General features: G+C 39.8%; 1 protein-coding gene and 1 pseudogene across 1 annotated transcript in view; one reads left to right on the top strand and one right to left on the bottom strand.

Annotated features, from left to right (window-relative positions):
- The window catches only part of MEP1B (meprin A subunit beta), a 32,586-nt gene extending 12,212 nt beyond the window's left edge, over positions 1–20,374 (bottom strand). The window contains exons 1-9 of the mRNA XM_019014063.4: positions 20,312–20,374; positions 18,603–18,621; positions 17,741–17,785; positions 17,614–17,657; positions 14,936–15,014; positions 7,396–7,513; positions 6,045–6,223; positions 2,928–3,146; positions 2,126–2,278 (exon numbers count right to left, since the gene is read on the bottom strand). Coding sequence (XP_018869608.1) covers positions 2,126–2,278; positions 2,928–3,146; positions 6,045–6,223; positions 7,396–7,513; positions 14,936–15,014; positions 17,614–17,657; positions 17,741–17,785; positions 18,603–18,621; positions 20,312–20,374 — 919 coding nt within the window. The remainder of the gene's footprint in view (positions 1–2,125; positions 2,279–2,927; positions 3,147–6,044; positions 6,224–7,395; positions 7,514–14,935; positions 15,015–17,613; positions 17,658–17,740; positions 17,786–18,602; positions 18,622–20,311) is intronic.
- Positions 8,125–14,547, top strand: LOC129528316 (clustered mitochondria protein homolog; annotated as a pseudogene).
- Positions 20,375–20,695: the final 321 nt, after the last annotated feature.

Below are 20,695 nucleotides of genomic sequence, written 5' to 3'. Positions count from 1 at the left end.
ATCGCCAGGGAGAAATGACAGAAGACTAAGCTACATATCTGGCACTTGCAAAAGCTAGCAGATTGACATAACAGTATAAAACTCAAACCTCTCTATTATTTATAAAACGTTTACTTACAATAGTAGTTTTCCGTGGGCACTAATCCTTGCTTATCTTCATGTGTTATGAGCTATAAAGATAAAGCAAGTTTAAGTATCAAATGCTAACTTTTTAAAAATCCACTGTAAGGCTGCAGGTCAAGCCCAAACAGCAGGGCTAAAAGGTAGATTCTACATGGGACACCTTTCAAGTGTCCAAAACCCTGGTCCAGCTCCAAGTGGGAAGAGCTACCATTGGAAAAAGATGCTACAGAGGGTTGTTCCCCCGCTGAGAATATGAAAAAGGAAAATGGAAATTAAGTCAAAACGAGGGTTTGAAACTTGGGTGGGTAGAGAGTTGTAGCATCTGTGTCTCCCAAGGGTAATTCAACGTGAACTTCTAGGTCTTTCTGGAGAGGTGAACACACACTGCGGACAGAGGTGAGAGTCCAACCAGGAAACCAGGGCCTTGGCTGACCTGCCCGCCCCCCCCCACCTTTTTTTTTTAAACACTTTCTAACTTCTTTGGCTTCAAACTGTCACAAAAAAAGAAGGAAGAAAAAAAGAAAAGGAAGAAAGAAATTCAACTTTCAGAAGATATTGTAACTACAGCAACCATCTGGGGAGATTCACATTTTAATATTTTTAAAATGATACTTGTAATGAAAAAATTGAGAATAACTGAACCTGATAATTTCAGAGGCACCTCCCACTTATCTGCTTTCATTATCTGCAATACTTAACCTTCTAAGCCATCTCTAAAGAAGGCACAGCTAGTAATTCTGGTTTGAGTGTATATATATTTTCTTTCTTTTTTTTTTTTTTTTTTTTTGAGACAACGTCTTACTCTGTTGTCCAGGCTGATACGCAATGGTATGATCTCAGCTCACTACAACCTCTGCCCCCCGGGTTCAAGTGATTCTCCTGCCTCAGTCACCCAACTAGCTGGGACTACAGACATGCGCCACCACACCCAGCTAATTTTTGCATTTTTAGTAGAGACAGGGTTTCACCATGTTGGCCCAGCTGGTCTCAAACTCCCAACCTCAGGTGATCCGCCCACCTTGGCCTCCCAAAGGCCGGGGATTACAGGCATGAGCCACTGCACCCGGCCCAATTTTCTTTACCTTATTTCAAGTATTCGCTTAGTTTCCACTGTATGCAGGGAACTGTGTTGGGCATTTAAATATGGTTCTAGGAGCAGGCGATTTATGAAAGAGACAACATTAGGGAACCTTTCCCTTACCACAGAAATTAGCTTTCAAAAACAGAAAAAAGTGAGAGCTACCTGGTCTGGATTCTTCTTCTTTTCCCCCTCCCTCCCTATCTACTTTCCTCTGGTCTGAGTAGGACCACTGTCCACTATCCAAATATGCATTTAAAAAGAAAAATAAAAGGAAAAGCACCTTTTTGCCATTAGAGGCCTCCAATTCCTGCCTAGATCATCTGAGCTATTAAGCAGTGGCCCTAAGTTCTGAAGTCTAGTTTTACATATTTGTTGCCAGAATAAGCAAATACGTAAAAATTTGGTCCTTGTAGCCAAATAACTACTTAAGGCAAAACAAAATGAAAATGGAAAAGGATACGCATCTGAAGAAAATTAAGTAAACTCTGCTTTTTAGATATTTTTGTAACAGGAGCATATAATCACATCCAGCTACAGTTCTGAAACAATAATTCGCAGCCTAGTGCTGTCCATTGGAAAGAGTCTCTTGTATTCTGCAAACTTCTAGGAAACAATAGTACTGCCCCTGAGATAAGAGGCCTTGCAGGAGGCCCAGTCTGGTACACTCTCCTATGGGAACGCACTGGTAGAGGCATCACAGAGCCCAGCTCTGACTTGTAGAAAGAAAAATAAACTCAGGAAGGAAAAGCAAAGATATTAACAACGTCTTTATCAGGTGCAAGGCCTACTTCTCAGTAGTAACCTAATGAATAATCATTAATAATTCTGATAGAAATTAGAGATAAAATCCCATTCTTTCATAGAGAAGTATGTGGCTGTAGCCACTGAGTATACAGTCTAGGAATATCTCACTCCTGTTACCTTGGCACTGGCCCATGTTGGAGTGATCACTCTCTGGCCCCCTGGGAACCTGTGAAACCCGTTGCCAGTCAGCATTATCTCCTGAACTTTGGATCATGCCACACACATTTTCCAGTTCAAAACTGCACGAGTCCATAAAACTCAAGGAAGAGGCTACAAAAAGCAAAAAACAATTATTGACACTCATACAACATGATAATCTAAGTAACAAAAACTGAACTTATCACAGTATTAGAAATGCCAGGTTGGTATTACAGGGAACACCTAGCTGATTCTGGATGATGGTAGCTTAAAGATCCCTCTTTATTTGCAGAACCCCTACAAAGAAGGTAATTAATTCTGTAGATCTGAATAAGCTCCCTGCCCGAAGTCTTTTTTTAAAAAAAATTATCTAATTTGTAGAAACCTGAGTCTATACTCCCCTAGTTATTCGAATCATTAAGCCATAATCCAGATTATTTGATCCCATTCATATTACAACTAGACATATCATTTTGGCTAAAAGGAAGTGTGAGTATCAATCTGACTGACGTTTGAATTAGTAACAGCTTTAAAAACTTGCCTGAGGCATATTCCTACAGGGCCCAATTTGTTTTTAGATCTCAACACCAGACGTGGTGAAAAGAAAAATGCTGCTTCCAAGTTGTAGATTGAGATCTGAGTGCTATTCTGTTTATTTCCTGAATATCAAACCTCTATAATCTCAGAAACCCCACCAATGCTTGACAAAATGGCACAGACCATCATTTTTTCCTACATAACAGAGGAAAATATAAGTCATTTCAAAGAACCTGTCACATACTGCAGTTATACAGTTGATTCAACTTTAGGAGATCAGAGTCACTGAAATCCATTCGTTGGCCGATCACATCCTCAAAGTCTGAGATTCTTGTGACAATTGTCGGCTCTGTTCCATTTTGGAATGCAGTTTTACTGTAGTGCATTACTGAAGTGTAATCATAGGGAACATTCAGGGAATCTGATATGTCGTCACTATAGGTGTTAAAATTGTGCTCTCTGCCTAAAGGATAAATAAAAAATCTTTACTTGATGTTCACAAAATTCAGCTTATCTTACTCCAAATACTGCTCACTTAGAAATGGAGAATATAATAAACTCAAGCAATTTTTGCTACAACTAACAACAGTTTCATTATTCCCATCTTACAATATAATATTCAAGCTTAGAACTGTGATACCAGCAGTCACACTGAACATATCTAAGGTTCTATTGCAGCCCATAGTTAGGACATTGGCATTTAGTCTAAGGCTGTAAAAATTGCTCGTGGAAAGGAGGATTCTAGAAAGTGCTGCTAACCAGCCTGGGCAACAAAGTGAGACCTCATCTCTAATAAATATTTTAAGGCCGGGCGTGGTGGCTCACGCCTGTAATCCCAACACTTTGGGAGGCCGAGGCAGGCGGATCATGAGGTCAGGAGTTCGAGACCAGCCTGACCAACATGGTGAAACCCTGTCTCTACTAAAAATACAAAAATCAGTCCATTGTGGTGGTGCGCACCTATAATCCCAGCTACTCAGGAGGCAGAGGCAGGAGAATTGCTTGAACCCAGGAGGCGGAGGTTGCAGTGAGCCAAGATTGCGCTACTGCACTCCAGCCTAGGTGACAGAATGAGACTCCATCTCAAATAAAATAAAATAAAATAAATATTTTAAAAATTAGTCAGGCATGGTGGTGCATGCCTGTAGTCCCAGCTACTCCGGAGGCTGAGGTGGGAGGATTGCCTGAGCCTGGGAAGTCGAGGCTGCAGTGAGCTGTGATCATGCCACTGCACTCCAGCCTGGGTGACAAAGTAAGACTCTGTCTCAAAAAAAAAAAAAAAAGTGTTGTTGAACCAGTCAGGGCATTGGCCAGCAATGATGGCAGGCTGAGGACGTCCACAGTAGATGGAGATGGAAGTAAGAAGGCTTTGAAGGGATGGTGAGATGAAACCTGGGAATGATAACTTTCTAGTTCTCCTACAAAGGAGTCATTAAAAAGCATTGACATGCAGTTATTGACTAACCATAATTCATGGTTACTGGAATAGGTGTAGATGTATTTAAAGCATAATGAACCAGCCTGGCCAACATGTTTAAACCCTGTCTCTACTAAAAATACAAAAATTAGCCGGGTGTGGTGGCAGGCGCCTATAATCCCAGTTACTCGGGAGGCTGAGGCAGGAGAATCACTTGAACCCAGGAGGTGGAGGTTGCAGTGAGCCAAGATCGCACCACTGCACTCCAGCCTGGGCAACAGAGCGAGATTCTGTCTCAAAATAAATAAATAAATAAATAAATAAAGCATAATGACTACAGTTAATAATAATGTATATTTCAAAATTGCTAAGAGAATAAATCTCAAATGTCTCACCATAGAAATGATAAGTGAGGTGATGGCTATGTTAAGTAGCTTGTTTTAGTCATTCCACATTGTGTACACATGTCAAAATATCACTGTACCACATAAGTATATACGATTATGATTTGTCAGTTTAAAATAATAATAAAAAACAAAAATGAATATATTTAGAGAAGACATTCAGGCCATTTAGCATTATACTAATGGGCAACTGATTCCAACTTGAAATGGAATGATTCTGTGGACACTTTAAGGTGGTTCTGATCTCCAAAACATAAAGATGTGTTATCAAATGTGAGCAGAAGTTTAGATCAAAAATAAGACTTTGGGAATCCTAAGGAGTGTGGCTGAGGATTAAAGCTAAACACTGCTGTTTCTCTAGAAATCTTTTAGTTTGCTGCTATGCCTGACCCCATTTGAGATAAGCAGAGTCGGGGGATAAAGAGCAAGAGCTGTGATTTCAAGAAGTGTGGTGTCAGGGGACCTTGTATAGGGCACTCCTCACAGTGCCTCAGACATAATAGCAATGTCCTTTCCTCTGTCTCGCCCCACACAGGCAGGACAGATGAGGAAGCTGAGTGTCACTGTGGAATGTGGAAAACATGAGCTCTAGTCAGACATGGTTATTAAGACTTTGTGACTTTGAACACAAAATCGCAAACAGTTCATGCTACTCAACTATTACTGAAAATTGTTCCATGAAACAATAAATCCAAATACTCTACAAGCTACTCTGCAAAAAGAAAAAAGAAGACCATGATCAAATCATTTTGGGAAATGCTCCTTTTCTTAGAGATTTACAATTCCTGTCAACCCAATAAACACTCAGAGCAGTATAGCAGGATAAGTAAGTCTAATTTCTTTTAACCTAGGTGTTACGCCTTGAATATGTCCCCTGAAAAGCATGTATTGGAAACCTAATCCCCAGTGCAACAGTGTTGGGAGGTGGGGCCTAATGAGAGGTAATTAGGGCATGGGCTCCGTCTCATAAATGGATTAATCCCATTGCTGCAGAAGTAGGTTTGCTACTGCAGGAGTGGATTCCTTGTAAAAGGACAGATTTGGTCCTGTTTTTTCTCTCTGACTCTCCCTTGCCCTCTGCCCTCTGCCATGGTATGTGACACAGCAAGAAGGCCCTCATCAAATGCCCACCCCTTGATTTTGGACTTTCCAGCCACCAGAACAATGAGGAATAAATTTCAGGTCTTTATAAATTACCCAGTCTGTGGTGTTTTGTTATAGCAGTGCAAGATGGACTAAGACTTGGGGATTTGCAAAACTAATTTGGCCACAGACTCCGTTCCACATAATACTCATGAACATATCGTGGGACTGAATATGCTTTAAGAACCACAAAACCAGTTTCCAGAGCATATCTAGCTCATATGGGTTCTGGAATACTAGTGCTCCAATAACTCAGAATGAGTTCAAGCTGAATGAATTAAGACCTCAAAACATCAAAGTTTTAAAATTATTAACAGTTGCCACAGATGACAAGAGAGGACACATGCTTAGAAATTCAGTTCTTAACTAAAAACATAGGAAAAAAAGAGAAATGTACCTGACAGAATTCTGTCCCACATTATCCGGACATAGTCATCCCGGTCAGAACGCGACTGCTCATGCCAGAATCCCAGAGCGTGGAGGAACTCGTGTTGAACTGTTGCTATTCGGTCACAGTTTGCCCCGATGGAAAGTTCTTGCTTCCCAACCCGCCTATTTCCTACTGAAGACCAGCAGCTTACAGGAGAGTTTACAAGAAAGGGGGAAGAGTATGTTACAATCTGAGGTCTCAGGGCAGAGTCGCCACTGCCTAGTCCACTTCATTACCCACTTCATTACCCACCTTTGCTCTTACATCTGAACACTGTGCGTTTCTCTCATAACCCAGGTGACATAGTTTGGACAATTGTCCCCACTCACATCTCATGTTGAACTGTAATTCCCAGTGCTGGAGGTGGGACCTCATGGGAGGTATTTGAGTCATGGGACGAACCACTCATGGCTTGGTGCTGTCTTCGCGATAGTGAGTTTTCATGAGATCTGGTCATTTAAAAGTGTGTGTCACCTCCCCCTCCCCACTCTTTCTCTGGCTCCTGCTTTTGCCATGCGACATGCCTGCTCCACCCTCACCTTCCACTATGATTATAAGCTTCCGGAGGCCTCCCCAAAAGCTGAGCAGATGTCAACACCATGCTTCCTATAAAGCCTGCAGAACTGAAAGCCAGTTAAACCTCTTTTCTGTATAAATTACCGAGTCTGGTATTTCTGTACAGCAATGCAAGAATGGCCTAATATACCAGGTATTGTATAATATTAAAAAACCTTACAGACCAGGTGATCTTCAAAGAACTTGCCCTAACACCACATATTACATAGGAGCAAATCATCCCCAAGGTGGTCTAGACCTGGTTTTTCTTGTGAATTTCAAAGTCTTTGAGCTCCTCCTTGTTACGCCTGTGCCCATTAACAAGGGTTTTACAGGGACAGCAACCACTCAGAATTGCTGAGCTCAAGACAAATAATACTGTCGCCTTCTTAACCCAAGAAATAAGAGTGGTTAGGTTAAAATAAGCTTAAGCACAGACATGGACACACATAAATACACATGTTTTTTACTTGAAAGGGATAAAGAGTATGTAAATTACAAACGGGCTGAAATTCACAAGGTTGTGGGTCTGATGGCATGCAATCCCATCCACTTTCCACTTTGTCTAAAGGCGGTTACATGTATGGGAATATAATTTCTATGTCTACAAAAACTAGATCCAGTTGTTTTTTACTCTCCAGCAACTAGCAAGAAAGTCCCCACCCCTTCCTAAAGGTCAGAGCCTAGGATGATTGCTGCAATGTAATGTCCCAGGCACTAGAGTTCTCCTTAGATGCCTTAGAAGACTAAGTCTGCAACTTACCCACTGCCCTTGAACACTGATATATAGTTTGTTTCTCCAGCCCAAGGCTTAAAGTCAATACATGTTTTAAGGCGATAACGTTCAAATGCATTGAGGATAACTCCCTTAGCATTCATTTCTGAAGGAAGAAAACAAACAAAAATAAGCTTATTAAAACAATCACCACTGAAAAATCTTCCATGGAAGCAGGCCACTGCAATATATTGCTTATCATGAGTTAGTCCCTTCATGAATGTTGAGTCTTTTATTTTTACAAAAATTAGAATTCAGTACCCATTGAATATCATATACAGTATCTGCTTATTCTTCAGATCCCTTATTTGGCCTCATATTTCTCTAGCACTCACTAATGGTGCATTACTAAACAATAAAAATGCATCTTTACCTCAGAGAACATATCCATTGGATCACAGGCAATCAAAATAAATAATCACCATCACATACTTCATCTGAGAAGCCATAATATGTATTTAAAGCCACACAGCTGGGCTTTTAATCTGAGGATCTTCAGATGGGAGAGTCTATGAACACCCTGAAATAGTATGCAAACTGTGTATGTGTGTGTGTGTGTGTGCATATCTACATATGCAAAGTGCATTTTCTAGAGAGAGCTTTCATGAGGTCTGCAAGTGAGTTCAGGGCCCAAAATAGGGGTAAGAGCCAATGCTCTGGATATAAGAGTGATATGGATATGGAGCTCAGAGAAGGCAGAGGTGTGGAAGAAACAACATGCAGGAAAAGAAACTTGTGAGTGACCAGGAGGAACGGGCTGTATCAGATGCACATGGAGAGGCATCACATGGGCCAGGTCCTAGTGACGTGAAAGATGGGAGCCTGCCAGGAGGTGGGAGACAGTATGGCAGAGGGGAAAGTGCTTGGACTTTGGAGCCAGACACACCTAAGTTCTTCCCTATCCTCACCACTCACTTTTGACATAAAATTTTTGCCAATTCAATCAACCTTTGGAGCTTTGGTGTTATTATCAGTTAAGTGAGGAAATAAAATCAACTTTGCAGGATATTGTGAGGATAGTAAGAGAAAGTAAAGGTGAAGTTCCAAGTAAAATTAGCATTTGTCAAATGTTCATTTCCTTTCTCCCTACTAGAGTAACCATTGCATAGACATTCAAGGAAGATTACTTGGTATGCCTCTGCTGAGGCAGGTCTAAGAAGATCAAGAACAGGATTCACATAGGGAAGACCCTAAAATCCGTAAGTTGTAAAAGGCACTAAGTTCAGACTTTTACAATACCACATAAGTAATACACTATCGTTATAAATAAGTTAAAAATTGATATGAATAAAAAGAAATTTAAAATCCTATCATACAGGAATAATCAATCACCCTTACCATACATTTTGCCTTTGAATACATATATAACATACATATGTTAATATTTCTATAAAAAATAAAGTCATCTACATAGCATTTTACCAACTATTTTTTCACTAAATATTATGTCATCAAAATCTTTTTTCATCATTATTGTTTTTATCATTTTAATGAATAGAGGATTACAAATTGGATCCATTGGACATTGGATCACAGGCAATCAAAATAAATTGCCACCACATACTTAATCTGAGAAGCTATAATATGTATTTAAAGCCTCACAGCTGGGCTTTTAATCCGAGGACGTTGAGATGGGAAGGTCTATGAACACCCTGAAATAGTATGCCGTGTGTGTGTGTGTGTGTGTGTGTGCGCGTGTGTGTGTGTATCTACGTATGGCTGTTAACGTTCAAAATGTTCTGTCCTATAAGTATCATATTTGGGTCATTATTTCAAATGTAATATTTCCTTCAAATAAGGTATGATAATACTGACCACCATATCACTGTTTTAAACAGAATATAAAAGAGCATACTAGTTTAGGCCATTTATCAAAACTTAATGAGGATAGTTTCTTGAATTAATAAATAAACACGTGAAAGCTTTATAAACACTGAGGCCCTTTACCAAGATAAGATCTTTGTTTTCCATATGCCTTTATTTACCGAGGGCCTTAGTTAACCTTGCGTTATAGATGCAGAAAGCTCCACTTGGAACCATGCCAGGCTTTGGAAAATGAGGCAAGTTGCTGGCAATCCTAGGAGTTCAGTAAGCAGCTGTTCAGGATTGTTTCCCCTTAGTAGCCCCTTCAGGTTTCTAGCACCTTCCCCTTCATTTCCATCCCCAACTCTTTACCCTCAGCCTCCCCCACTGCCTTTTCTCCCTTGGTGCTAAGGCAAGGAATTATAACTTAGGCCCTGGAAAGTATAAATGGCTGCTATGAGTATTACTCCTTTCAGGGAAGTTGCATCTACCAGCCAGGTAACATCTGAAGTTCAAGCTCAAAGACTACAACCCTGCTGGTACAATTTCACAGGTTGACCTACTAGAATCTGAGTAATAGGGCCTTCCAGAAATCAACCCTTCATAGGTATTTACTTTTGCTACCTGTAAGAGTGGCCTTGCTTAGTAATTTTCTTAGTCTGAGTCATTTGAAGATGGTATACATTTCTGAAACGTAAGGATACTTTTCTTAATTTGAACATAGAAAACAAGTTGAATTCTACAATATTAAACAAAAGTATTTTCTAAATAAGAAATAATCAAAATCACATAATTGAAAAAAATTGTTCTATAAAAATTTGAAGTTTGATTCTATTATAAAGACTATACAATATGAAAAAATGCAATAACATTAAGTGAAAAAATTAGAACAAAAGATTTAAGACATCATAGTTATAACTATGTAAAAATGTGCACAGTTTGGATGGTAGGATCTAGGCTGAATTTTTACCTAACATTTTTCATTTATATATATACATATGCTTATCAATTTATTTCAAAAATGTTATTACATATAATATGCCAGAGACTATGGTAATCCTCCAATTTGCAAGATGAAAAATAGCTCTTATCCTCAAGGCATTCATTATGTTGTTTATAATGTTGTTTAAAAAATAAATAAAGCTCATAAGGTTAGATGGCTTTGGTTAAATACATGGCAAAAAAAAAAAATAGCCTAAGATATATATAAAATTAAAGCTCCCTAATCTTTCATGGAACATACTTAGGAGAATAATTTTTTAAAAAAAAGAAATATAACTGGATGTGGTGGCTCACGCCTGTAATCCCAACACTTTGGGAGGCCGAGGTGGGTGGATTGCCTGGTGAAACCCCATCTCTACCAAAAATACAAAAAATTAGCTGGACATGGTGGCATGCATCTGTGGTCCCAGATACTTGGGAGGCTGAGGTGGGAGGATCATTTGAGCCTGGGAGGCAGAGGTTGAAGCCTGGGTGATAGAGTGAGAACTCGTCTCAAAAAAGAAAGAAGGAAGGAAGGAAGAAAGGAAGGAAGGAAGGAAAGGAAAAAAAGGAAGAATTAAAACAAAAGAAATTAAAAATTTTTTAATCAAAAGACTAAACCAAAAAACATGTATATTCAAAATCTTTCAGGTTCCTAATTCCAAAAGTCAATGAACATCTTTCTCTCCTCATGCTCCCTGTGCTCTTTATGGCTTCCAACCCCGCTAACTACTCCTGCCCTGGCTTTCCCTACCCTACTGTTAGTTTTTTATCTATGTTTCTGGCCAATTCCCCCTTCTCAATAACTTCCACTAGATCTTCCTTCTATACCAGTTCCAAAAAATGGCACTGAGTTTCATTCTCAACCATCTTCTTACTTATTCAACACCACCTTCCAGGATAAATCAATAAAATCCAGTTATCTATGGAGCACCTGCTCTATGCAAGGCACTGTGTGAAATGCTCATCCATACTCACGGCTTCAACCATCTCTTACATCCTAATAACTCCCAAACATTTCTCGACCTTGAATGACCAGGTCATATACCAATAATTTATTTGGTATCTCCACCACAGTGACTCTGATGCATTTCAAATTCTGCATGCCAAAAACTAATTTCCACCACACTTCTCTGTCTCACGCTCCTCAAGGTTAAATTCTCCATTCTTGTTGAAGACATTACCATGCCCTCAGCTACCCAGGACTGAATCCTGAGCACTAGAATCTCTTTCTCTACACCCACCTTCTTCTTGACCTCTTTCAGTCAATCACTAAATCTAACAAATGCATCCCAAATAGCTTTTAGATTTATGTTGGTTAGGAATCTCTTAATTCTTTCTCTGAATTTCCTCAGTAGTTTTCTAACTGGTCTCCCTACCTTCTTTTTACCCCACTAATGACACATCTTCTATACTTCAACCCAAGTGATTATTTTAAACTGCAATTTTAACAATCTCACTGCCACAATAATACTTTTGGTGGCCCCATGTTATTAGTATACACAACAAGTTCTTTAACACCAGGAAGACCCAAGTCCTTCCCCATTTGTGTTCCACCTACCTGCTCAACTTCCTAGCTCCCCACTCTCAATCTAAATTCCAGCTCAGCATTTTCTCCCTTCTTCAGGACTTAGCAGATCGTGATGCATCTGGCTAAAGCACCCTTCCCTTGCTATCAGAGGCCACACTAGCCCACGTGGTGCCTGTGTGCCAATTAGAAAGAGGCACTACCTCTGAGCAGGTGCTGCAGTTGCTGGCTGGCCAGATGGGTGAACAGCACTTTCACACAAAGAAACAAATGCCTCCTGGTGAACAGAAAGAATGTAAACCTGGTATCAGCTCCACTTGTTTCCTGGCCCAGCCACCTGAGAGCAGCCTCTTGAAGCAGCTCTACATCATTAATGGCATTCTTCATTCATTCCTCTCAGTCAAAAAGTCTTGGAGAATCTGAAAGCTGAGGTGGCATGGCAGCACCAGCTCCAGGAGGTCATGTCAGTTGTATGGTGTACAACTTACACAATCTTCATGGCAGTCCTGCTATATAGCGTCCTCTGCTTATAATGCATATGCTTTTCTATCCAGGTTGAGTTTAATGCCCCTCCAATGTGCTCCCATAGCTCTTTGAACACATCACTAATCATAATGTTTATTCCATTCTATCATAATTCACTTTTGATTTATGTGAGTCTCCACTGAAATGCATGATCTTTAAGAAAAATAGCAGGGTTTTCAAATACCATATGTTTTCCCATAAGTGGGAGCTAAATATTGCATAGACATGGATGTAAAGATGAGAACAAAAGACACTGGGGACTACAAGAGGGGAAAGGGAGGGAGAAAAGGGTTGAAGAAGCCACCTATTGGGTGCTATGCTCAACTCCTGGGTGATGGGTTCATTTGTACCCCTAACTTCAGCATCATGCAACACACCCATGTAACAAACCTGCACACATACCCACTGAATCTAAAATAAAAGTTGAAATTTTAAAAAACTATAACAGGCTGGGTGCAGTGGCTCATACCTGTAATCCCAGCACTTTGGGAAGCCAAGGCAGGCAGATCACTTGAGGCCAGGAATTCGAGACCAGCCTGTACGACATGGTGAAAGCCCGTCTCTACTAAAAATACAAAAATTAGCCAGGTGTGCTAGCACATGCCTGTAATCCCAGCTACTCGGGAAGCTGAGGCAGGAGAATCGCCAAAACCTGGGAGGTAGAAGTTGCAGTGAGCCGAGATTATGCCACTGCACTCCAGCCTGAGATTGTGCCACTGCATTCCAGAGCAAGACTCTGTCTCAAAACAAAAAAACAAAAAACAAAAATGAAAAATAAAATTAAAAATTAAAAAACTATAGCAGGGTTTTTACTCAAACTTTTCCCAAACAGCAATTTCTAAGCTAATGCTGGTCAGTGACATCATTGCCACTAGTCCATAGATTAAAATGAAGGCCATGTTTAGAGTTTTCCAACATATTTAAATTTCTTCTATAGAAAAGCTGTTCTTAGTTTTGGATTTGATTCTTCTGACATTTTAACATTTTAATACTACACTAATAACATTATTTACTGTATGAAAAGAGGATGATGAAAGCTCTTTTATCATGTTAGGTTGTTGTTTAAGTTCCTGACCTGGCAAAATAAAATGTTGATAAAACAATGCCAGTTCCTCAAATTTAGTTGGTTATTTTATGTATTTTCTCATATGTATAATTGATCATAGGGTAAACCACTGCTTTAAAATAAAGACTGGCTCCCTGTGAGCCCATCAATCAGGCCCTGCACCTGTTTAACCAAGTGTAGGGAGCAGTGCACGTGGAGATCTGAGCCTGCCTGCGCCTCCTTGCCCGCCTCCACTACATCATGGGCAAGTAAGCAGAGGCCCTGAGAAGCTAGCAGAAGGCAGTGCTGATGAGCGTGCGGGTGATGGGCATCGAGCACCCCAACACCATCCAGGAAAACATGCACCTGGCCCTGCACTGCTTCACCAGCAGGCAGCTGTCCCCGGCCCTCAGCCTGCTGCAGGGCGCCCACTACCTCACGCGCTGGTGCTTGGGGAAGACACCCCGAGGTGGCGTGCTGGACAACATCAGGCGGGTGCTGCACAGGGTGATGGAGTACGACCTGTCGCTGTGCTTCCTGGACAACGCGCTGGCCGTCTGCACCGAGTACCAAGGGCCCAAAGCTCTCAAGGTGGCCCTTGGCCACCACCTCGTCACCTCGGTCTATGAGAGCAAAGCTGAGTTTCCGGTCGGCCCTGCAGCACCAGAAGGAAGGGCTGGCTGCACACCCTCCGTAAGACCCAGCTGGGCGAGGACCAGGAGAAGACCAAGGAGAGCTCTGAGTACCTCAAGTGCCTGACCCAGCTGGCCGTGGCCCTGCGGTGCGCCATGCATGAGATCTACCGCAACGGCTCCAGCAATAACATCCCGCCCCTCAACTTCACAGCCCCCAGCATGGCCAGCGTCTTGGAGCAGTTCAAAGGCATCAGTGGCATCCTCTTCATTCCTCTCAGCCAAAAAGACTTGGAGAGTCTGAAAGCCGAGGTGGCGCAGTGACACCAGCTCCAGAAGGCCAGCAGAAACAGGGATAAGGCCAAGGAGCCCAAGGCCACCGAGCCCGAGCCAGCGGGGGCACCAGAGGACCTGGGTTCCCAGCCCCGGGCTGCCAATGACACTTCTTCCCCGAACTTGCAGGGATAGAGAGGGACAGGCAGACGGACAGTCAGTCAGTGGCCTCACTCACCAGGGATCCAGACTCTAGGAGAAAGGAGCATACCTGCCATGGGAAGAGGAAGCAAGGCCCTCTTCTTCCATGTTTCACCCTCACCGCACCCCCAGCATAGCATCCTCCTGGGACCCTGGCCTGGCCTGTCTGCTCTCCAAAAGATGTTTTTGCACTGGTTCAATGAATATATGATGCAGAGCCCCTCCCCCACAAAAGAAGACTGGCTACCTAATCGTTATGTCCCTAGCATAACAGAGTAGGCTCTCCATAAACGTTGGTTGAACTCATTGCTATGTTGGTCAAGAAACTGTAAATATTTCAGACAGAGTCATTTAGGTTACTTTCATTGTTCGTTTTGCTTATTTTTTTTCAAAGTAAATGTACATAGCCACACAAAGGAGCAAACCAAACAAAACCTTAAAGACCATATAAGCCCACCCTTTGAAACATTATAATCATATTTTTTGTCTATTTTTTCAGAAATAGACATTAGTTATGAATACTCCAAGGTGCATACTAACCCAAGCTATCTTCTAGAACATATGGAATGGTATGAGGCCATCTATACTTTTCTCCAATGATGGAATTTCTAATTTGTGCCTGTCAAAAATAAATGCAAAAGCGCTAGTTAAACAAATAAGGCAAACACTTAGGAAACCTGTAGTTAATCTCGAAATAAATGAAGTTTAAAGCTCTCCCAGTTCACACAAACAAATTGTGTGTGTGTGTGTGTGTGTGTGTGTGTGTAGCCCTACTTTTATCATAATATAACAGAGTTTCTAGGAAGAAATTACTAATTTCTATCATTAATTTTGTTAATACAGTTGAAGAAGGAATAATGCAAAAAATAACTGTTGGAAAACTGAACTACAAATATTGGTAGATTTATAGGTTAGTTTCCTACACTTAAAGATTAAAAATGTGCAAGAAAACAGTGATAGCAAGACCTTGATAATCTGGATCTCACAATATCAGAAAAAGTCACACATGAGCTGGGCCAAAGTTTTCAAAAATTTTTAAAGGATTTTAAACTGTATAATAGAAAATGAGTAATATTTTACTAATGTATTTACTCAGTCCACAAATTGAATATTGTCCTAGAGAATAGAGATTCCTTGGTAATAAAGGTCTCTGGCTTCATGGAGCTTATATCTAGTGCAGGAGAGAAAAAGTATGTAAAAAAAAAAAATGTTTAAGCAGGATGAATGCAATAGGGAGGAAATTAGAAAGAGAGATGAGAACAAGGGCACAGGGATGACGGAGTACATGAGATGGAGTGATCAGGACAGTCCTCTCTGAAGGGATGATATTTAAGGGGAAATAGGGATCGCAAGACAGAGCCATCATTGAAAGGGGTCCTGGGAAGGTGGTTTCAGGCAGAGGGAACATTAGTTGTTCTGGTTCTGAGGTGGGAATATGCCTGGGATGTTTTGAATATGTGTTGAGACCAGTAGCCTGATGAGTCTAAGAGAGAACAAGGATGAGATAAGAGGAGAGGAAAAGAGAGGAGAGGGGAGGGGAGAGGGGAGGACAGAAGCAGGAGCCAAGGCATGCTAGGCTTAGACGGCTGGGGCTAAATCTGGAGATGATTCTAAACCCATAGGCAACTATGGAAGAGTTTCAAGCCAGGAGGTGAAATGAAGTCACTGCCTGTTTGAAAAATGACTTTGCTGTGAGAGATAAGGACAAGTAACAGGGTGGAAAAGATTATAGGGGAACAATATCTGAAATAGAAAGACAAATTAGGAGGCTAATGGAAAAAGCCAGGCAAGAGATGATGGGGCCTGAATTAGAGTGATGGAGAAAAGTGGACGATTTGCAGTGTATGTTAGAGCTAGAAATGATAGAACATGCTGACGGGCTGGATGGGGAGTGAAGGAGAGAGGAGAAGCAAAGGTGACGCTCAAGGTTTTTATGTGTTCAGTTGAGTAGAGTCAGGTTGTGAGGATGACTTTATGAAGAGAGGAGAGTGGGGAGGAACAGTTTGGGGGGAAGGTCAGAGTTCACCTGATCAGAGGACACCTTAGGTTTGAGATGTCTTGTAGACATTCAAGTGGAGCTGTCAAATTAGTGCTTGGATAGACCAGTCTGGAGCTCAGGGAAAGGAGAGGACCAGAGATATGCCTTTGGATTCATTGGCATGGAGATGACATTTGAATCCCTGGACCAAGGTGAGATCAAGAGAGAGCACAGATAGAAGAGTAGGCTCAGGACTAAGCCTGGGACACTGCAGCTCTGTTTCCTGGGGGTGGGAGGACTGTGAGGGATGTTGGTGCTTATGATATAAGAAGTAAGGGAGTGACTTAGGACTGTGTTGGAAGGAAGAGCAGAATTTTACAGGAAAAGATCTGCTGGATAATTTCTAGGCCACATGGTGTACATATTTTAAACTATGCTAGCTCTTCTCAAATTGCCTTCTTTCTTTTTTTTCAAATTTATACACTCTCCAGTACAATAACATGTTCTAAACACATTCCTAAACAAGCATCCTAGTTTCTCTCTATCATCACCAAAAGGGATAGTAAGTAGTAAGTTTCTTAATATTTTTCAGTCTAGTGGGCAATAAACTATATCTTGTCTTTTGAAAAATAGTGCTTATTTCCATGCTGTGAGAGAACACTGAAAAAAACAGTGCTTTCATGATAGTGAACTTTTTAGTCCCCCTAATCTACCTGCAAGGTTCTTGTGTTTATCTGTGTGGCATGATGACTTAGATGAGGATCAGCACTCTTTATGAATAGGTTTGGGAGGGTCTTAACTTGGCAACATTATTTTTAGCTAAGGCCAGGGTAGAAGTCACAAAATCTATTCATTGTGGTAAAAAGCCTGATTCATTGAAGATGTTTACAAATTCAGTTTAATTTTGCCTCCACTAGATTGAATCTGTGAGGTCCTATTTTAAAATCAAATGTCATATTGCTCCAATAATGAAAATCAATCAAATCAATAAGACTAAGACATATGTAATGAGTTATGGTGGCTTGAACCACACAGAGATCTGAGTAATGAAAGATGAAGACACGATTATATGCATCTCTTTGAGTATAATATATTCATTGAACAAATGTGTCACCATGATTCTGCACCCTTAGAGATAGTCAGGCTTAACAAAATTCATGCTGTCTAATCTTTCTCAGTTACTCTGAATTTGGCTTGCAGTGGTTAATGGAAGATTCTTGCTTATACTGTTTCAACTCACCCTATCAAGTCTGATGTCACCCTCAAAAAGATCCAGTCCCAAACCTAAGAGTAAAGATAAAAATTCATGTTAGCAAATTGGATTCAAACTCTCTACTTAAGAGATTATGTAAAAAAAATCCACAAACCTTCATTGATATCAAATATGTCCTGGTCCATTCCGCCATCTACATCTTTGATTAAAACAACAACAAAAAAAATTGAACATTATGTTTATAAAAGGAGAAAACCTTTATCATTTATATAATCAGAACTAAGCAAGTTTCTTTTGGCCTCAGATAAGTGACTACTAGATTCAGACTCAACATACATTGATCGATTGATTGATTGATTGATTGATTAAGAATCTCCTATGAGCCAGGTTGGGCTCTAAAGAGCTTTTATGTATGTATTCTGTCCTATCGACATTCCTTGAATGTCAAATGACTTTGGGAATAAGAAATTGGTTGCTCCATATATTATTAAGCATAATTTGAAAGACTAGAAGACTAGATTAAATAGGAAACAAATGATTAAATTTGGTCAATCTAGCCCAATCTACTCATACATGTATATCACTTGCTAGTAGTATACCTTGGAACTTTCAAGCAAAATTCTTAAGTTAAACTTGAATTACTATTTTAAGTTGCAAAGGTGTATATAATATGGCCAAATCTCCGAGTATGCAAGTGAATACTGAGTAGACTGTTATTATTAGGTCCATCTGATTTGACACAAAATAACAAAAAACAATAATAGCAAGCATTTATGGGATGTCTATGTGTCAGTCACTGTGCTTGGCCTTTCCTATACCATCTATTTCTTTGCTGGGCATATGAACCCTGGAACATGGACAATAAAATGTCCCTCCATAAATCAAAAGAATCCAGTATTAGATCAAAGTTCAATGCAATTATGCATCAATTATGCATATGTAATTGTGTATGATGTTTAGCATTAAATATGTCCTAGGTTCTCTATAACCTAGAACAAAACTCAAAATAGACTCACCAAAGTTTTCTGGAGTTGGCTGGGAAATAAACACATAAACAAAACATATTATTATAATGCCCAGGAATGGTCTTCTTGGATGCAGTTTATATCTAACCATTTGTTGTTGGTTTGTTTTGTCATTAATATTATGGATTACTTCCTGACATGTATTTAGGATGGCTAAATTGAAGTTTAAGATGACTTTTTGACCAAAGGGTCTTCTCATTTCATATGGAAAATGAAACTGCCTGTTAAATCAATTTGAAGGTGAAGGAAACAGGAAACCAACTTCAAAAATTGGGGGGAAAAAAGGCAGAACATAAGACTCTAGCTCTCAAATAAGTGCTCACTTTACACACGATTTTCTAAAGCATTCATGGAGCAATGTTTGAAAAACCAAATAATTTATTCTCAATGTTGAAATAATACTGTAATTTATAACAATTCTTTAAAAAGAAATGTTATTCAAGACTCATTAATCAAGTTATTTTGCATTCATGTTTCTCCCAGAATAATTCTGCCTTCAAAGACAACACAAATATTTAAGAAAAACAATGGGTACATTTTGTGATTAATTTTTTTTCTGAAAATAGATTCTCCACAAATGGTCAATGAAACTCAGACTACATGTCCAAAGGGAAAAAAAAAAAAAAGCAACTAAGTAAACCTGAGAAATGTCTTAGTGTGATTGAATTAAAAAGCTCATAGGACTGTCTGGGTTATGTTACCGGTTCTACTAACTAAGGGTAATTCAGTTCACCTTCCAGGTACTCAGACTACCCATAAGATATGGTCAGTACCTGCTTTGCATGGGTATTGTGAGGGTTACAGTATATAATGTGAAAGAAGGCTCATTGTAAGCTATAATAAATTGTCACAAAAGTGTAAAGTACAATTTTATTCAAATACAGCTTACATATCTAAATACTAGAATCATTTGGAGCGTTTAACAAAATGTGGGAATGAACTGGATGGATGGTTACCATCATTTTTGACATTAACAAGTGCTTTGCATGTTTCACACTATAACCACACACAGGCATACACTCATAGAGGAATGCCAGTGCACCTACAGAATAAAATTATCAAGGATTTATTCCTAATTACACTTTAACATGTATTCATCTGTATCTCTTGTTTGCAATGCTCTAGTTCCTATTCATAGAATATCACCCCAATATAATAATTGTTATTTTAAAATAACAACTGAAGGTTTTCCACTAGCCATTTGAAACTTCATTTAAAACCTTGGGTTGGTTTGTGATACAAACTACCTGATAGAAAAGATTAGTCCAAACTGTGGAAGGATTAGTCTAAACTGATGAAGAAGCAGAAGAGAAATACCACGTTATAAAACTTTGTAAGTACTGACGGTGCCTGTGACACTCATTCATGTCTCAAGTTACTGTGCAGCAATCTGCATTTCATTCAGCAGTAAAAATGGAATGATTTTCAAAATATACATTTATAATCTCATCAAAAGAAAACTTGTTACAGAATGATGAAACTGAAAGGAAAACATAACTTTATATCAATGTCTCTACTCTGGTGTGGCTATTTGTCACTCCCTACACACTGCCCACCCTAATCTCCAAGAAGAAACACTCATTTGAGATCAACATTTCAAGATGTATAAAAAACAAAAAAAAACCAAACACTTGTTCTTTAACAATCAATATCAACTGCCCCAAAATTTTTAAATTATTTTCTATATACTGTTTCCTTACCAAGCCAGAAATCACGAGAAGAGCATCCAAGAACAGAAACCAAGACAGACTCCATAAATCCATGTTGTAGCTTCCAGTTGAAAGTAGCTAACTATGACATTCAGGGTTGAATTGACTTCTTTAAAGGCAAACATTATAATTTATAGCCTTTGATCTCAATGATCCATATTGCAGGTCAGCTTGATGCTGTAATAATACCTCCAATCAAGGGATGAAAGTCCAGTATTTTTAACACAGCTCTGTGGAGTTGGTTTGTTGGCTTTTTTTTTTTTTTCCTGTGTCAACAATTAAGTGCCTGGCTGAGACTTCTTAATGAATACATTCTCTAATGTATGTGTACTGGTCCCTAAGACTAGTAAACACCACTTAAGCAAAAAATACATA

The sequence above is a fragment of the Gorilla gorilla genome, chromosome 17 (assembly GCF_029281585.2).
Source record: "Gorilla gorilla gorilla isolate KB3781 chromosome 17, NHGRI_mGorGor1-v2.1_pri, whole genome shotgun sequence".
Taxonomy (NCBI): Eukaryota; Metazoa; Chordata; class Mammalia; order Primates; family Hominidae; genus Gorilla; species Gorilla gorilla.
The sequence above is the reverse complement of the archived record's forward strand: the minus strand, read 5'-3'. Positions and strand labels throughout refer to the sequence as shown.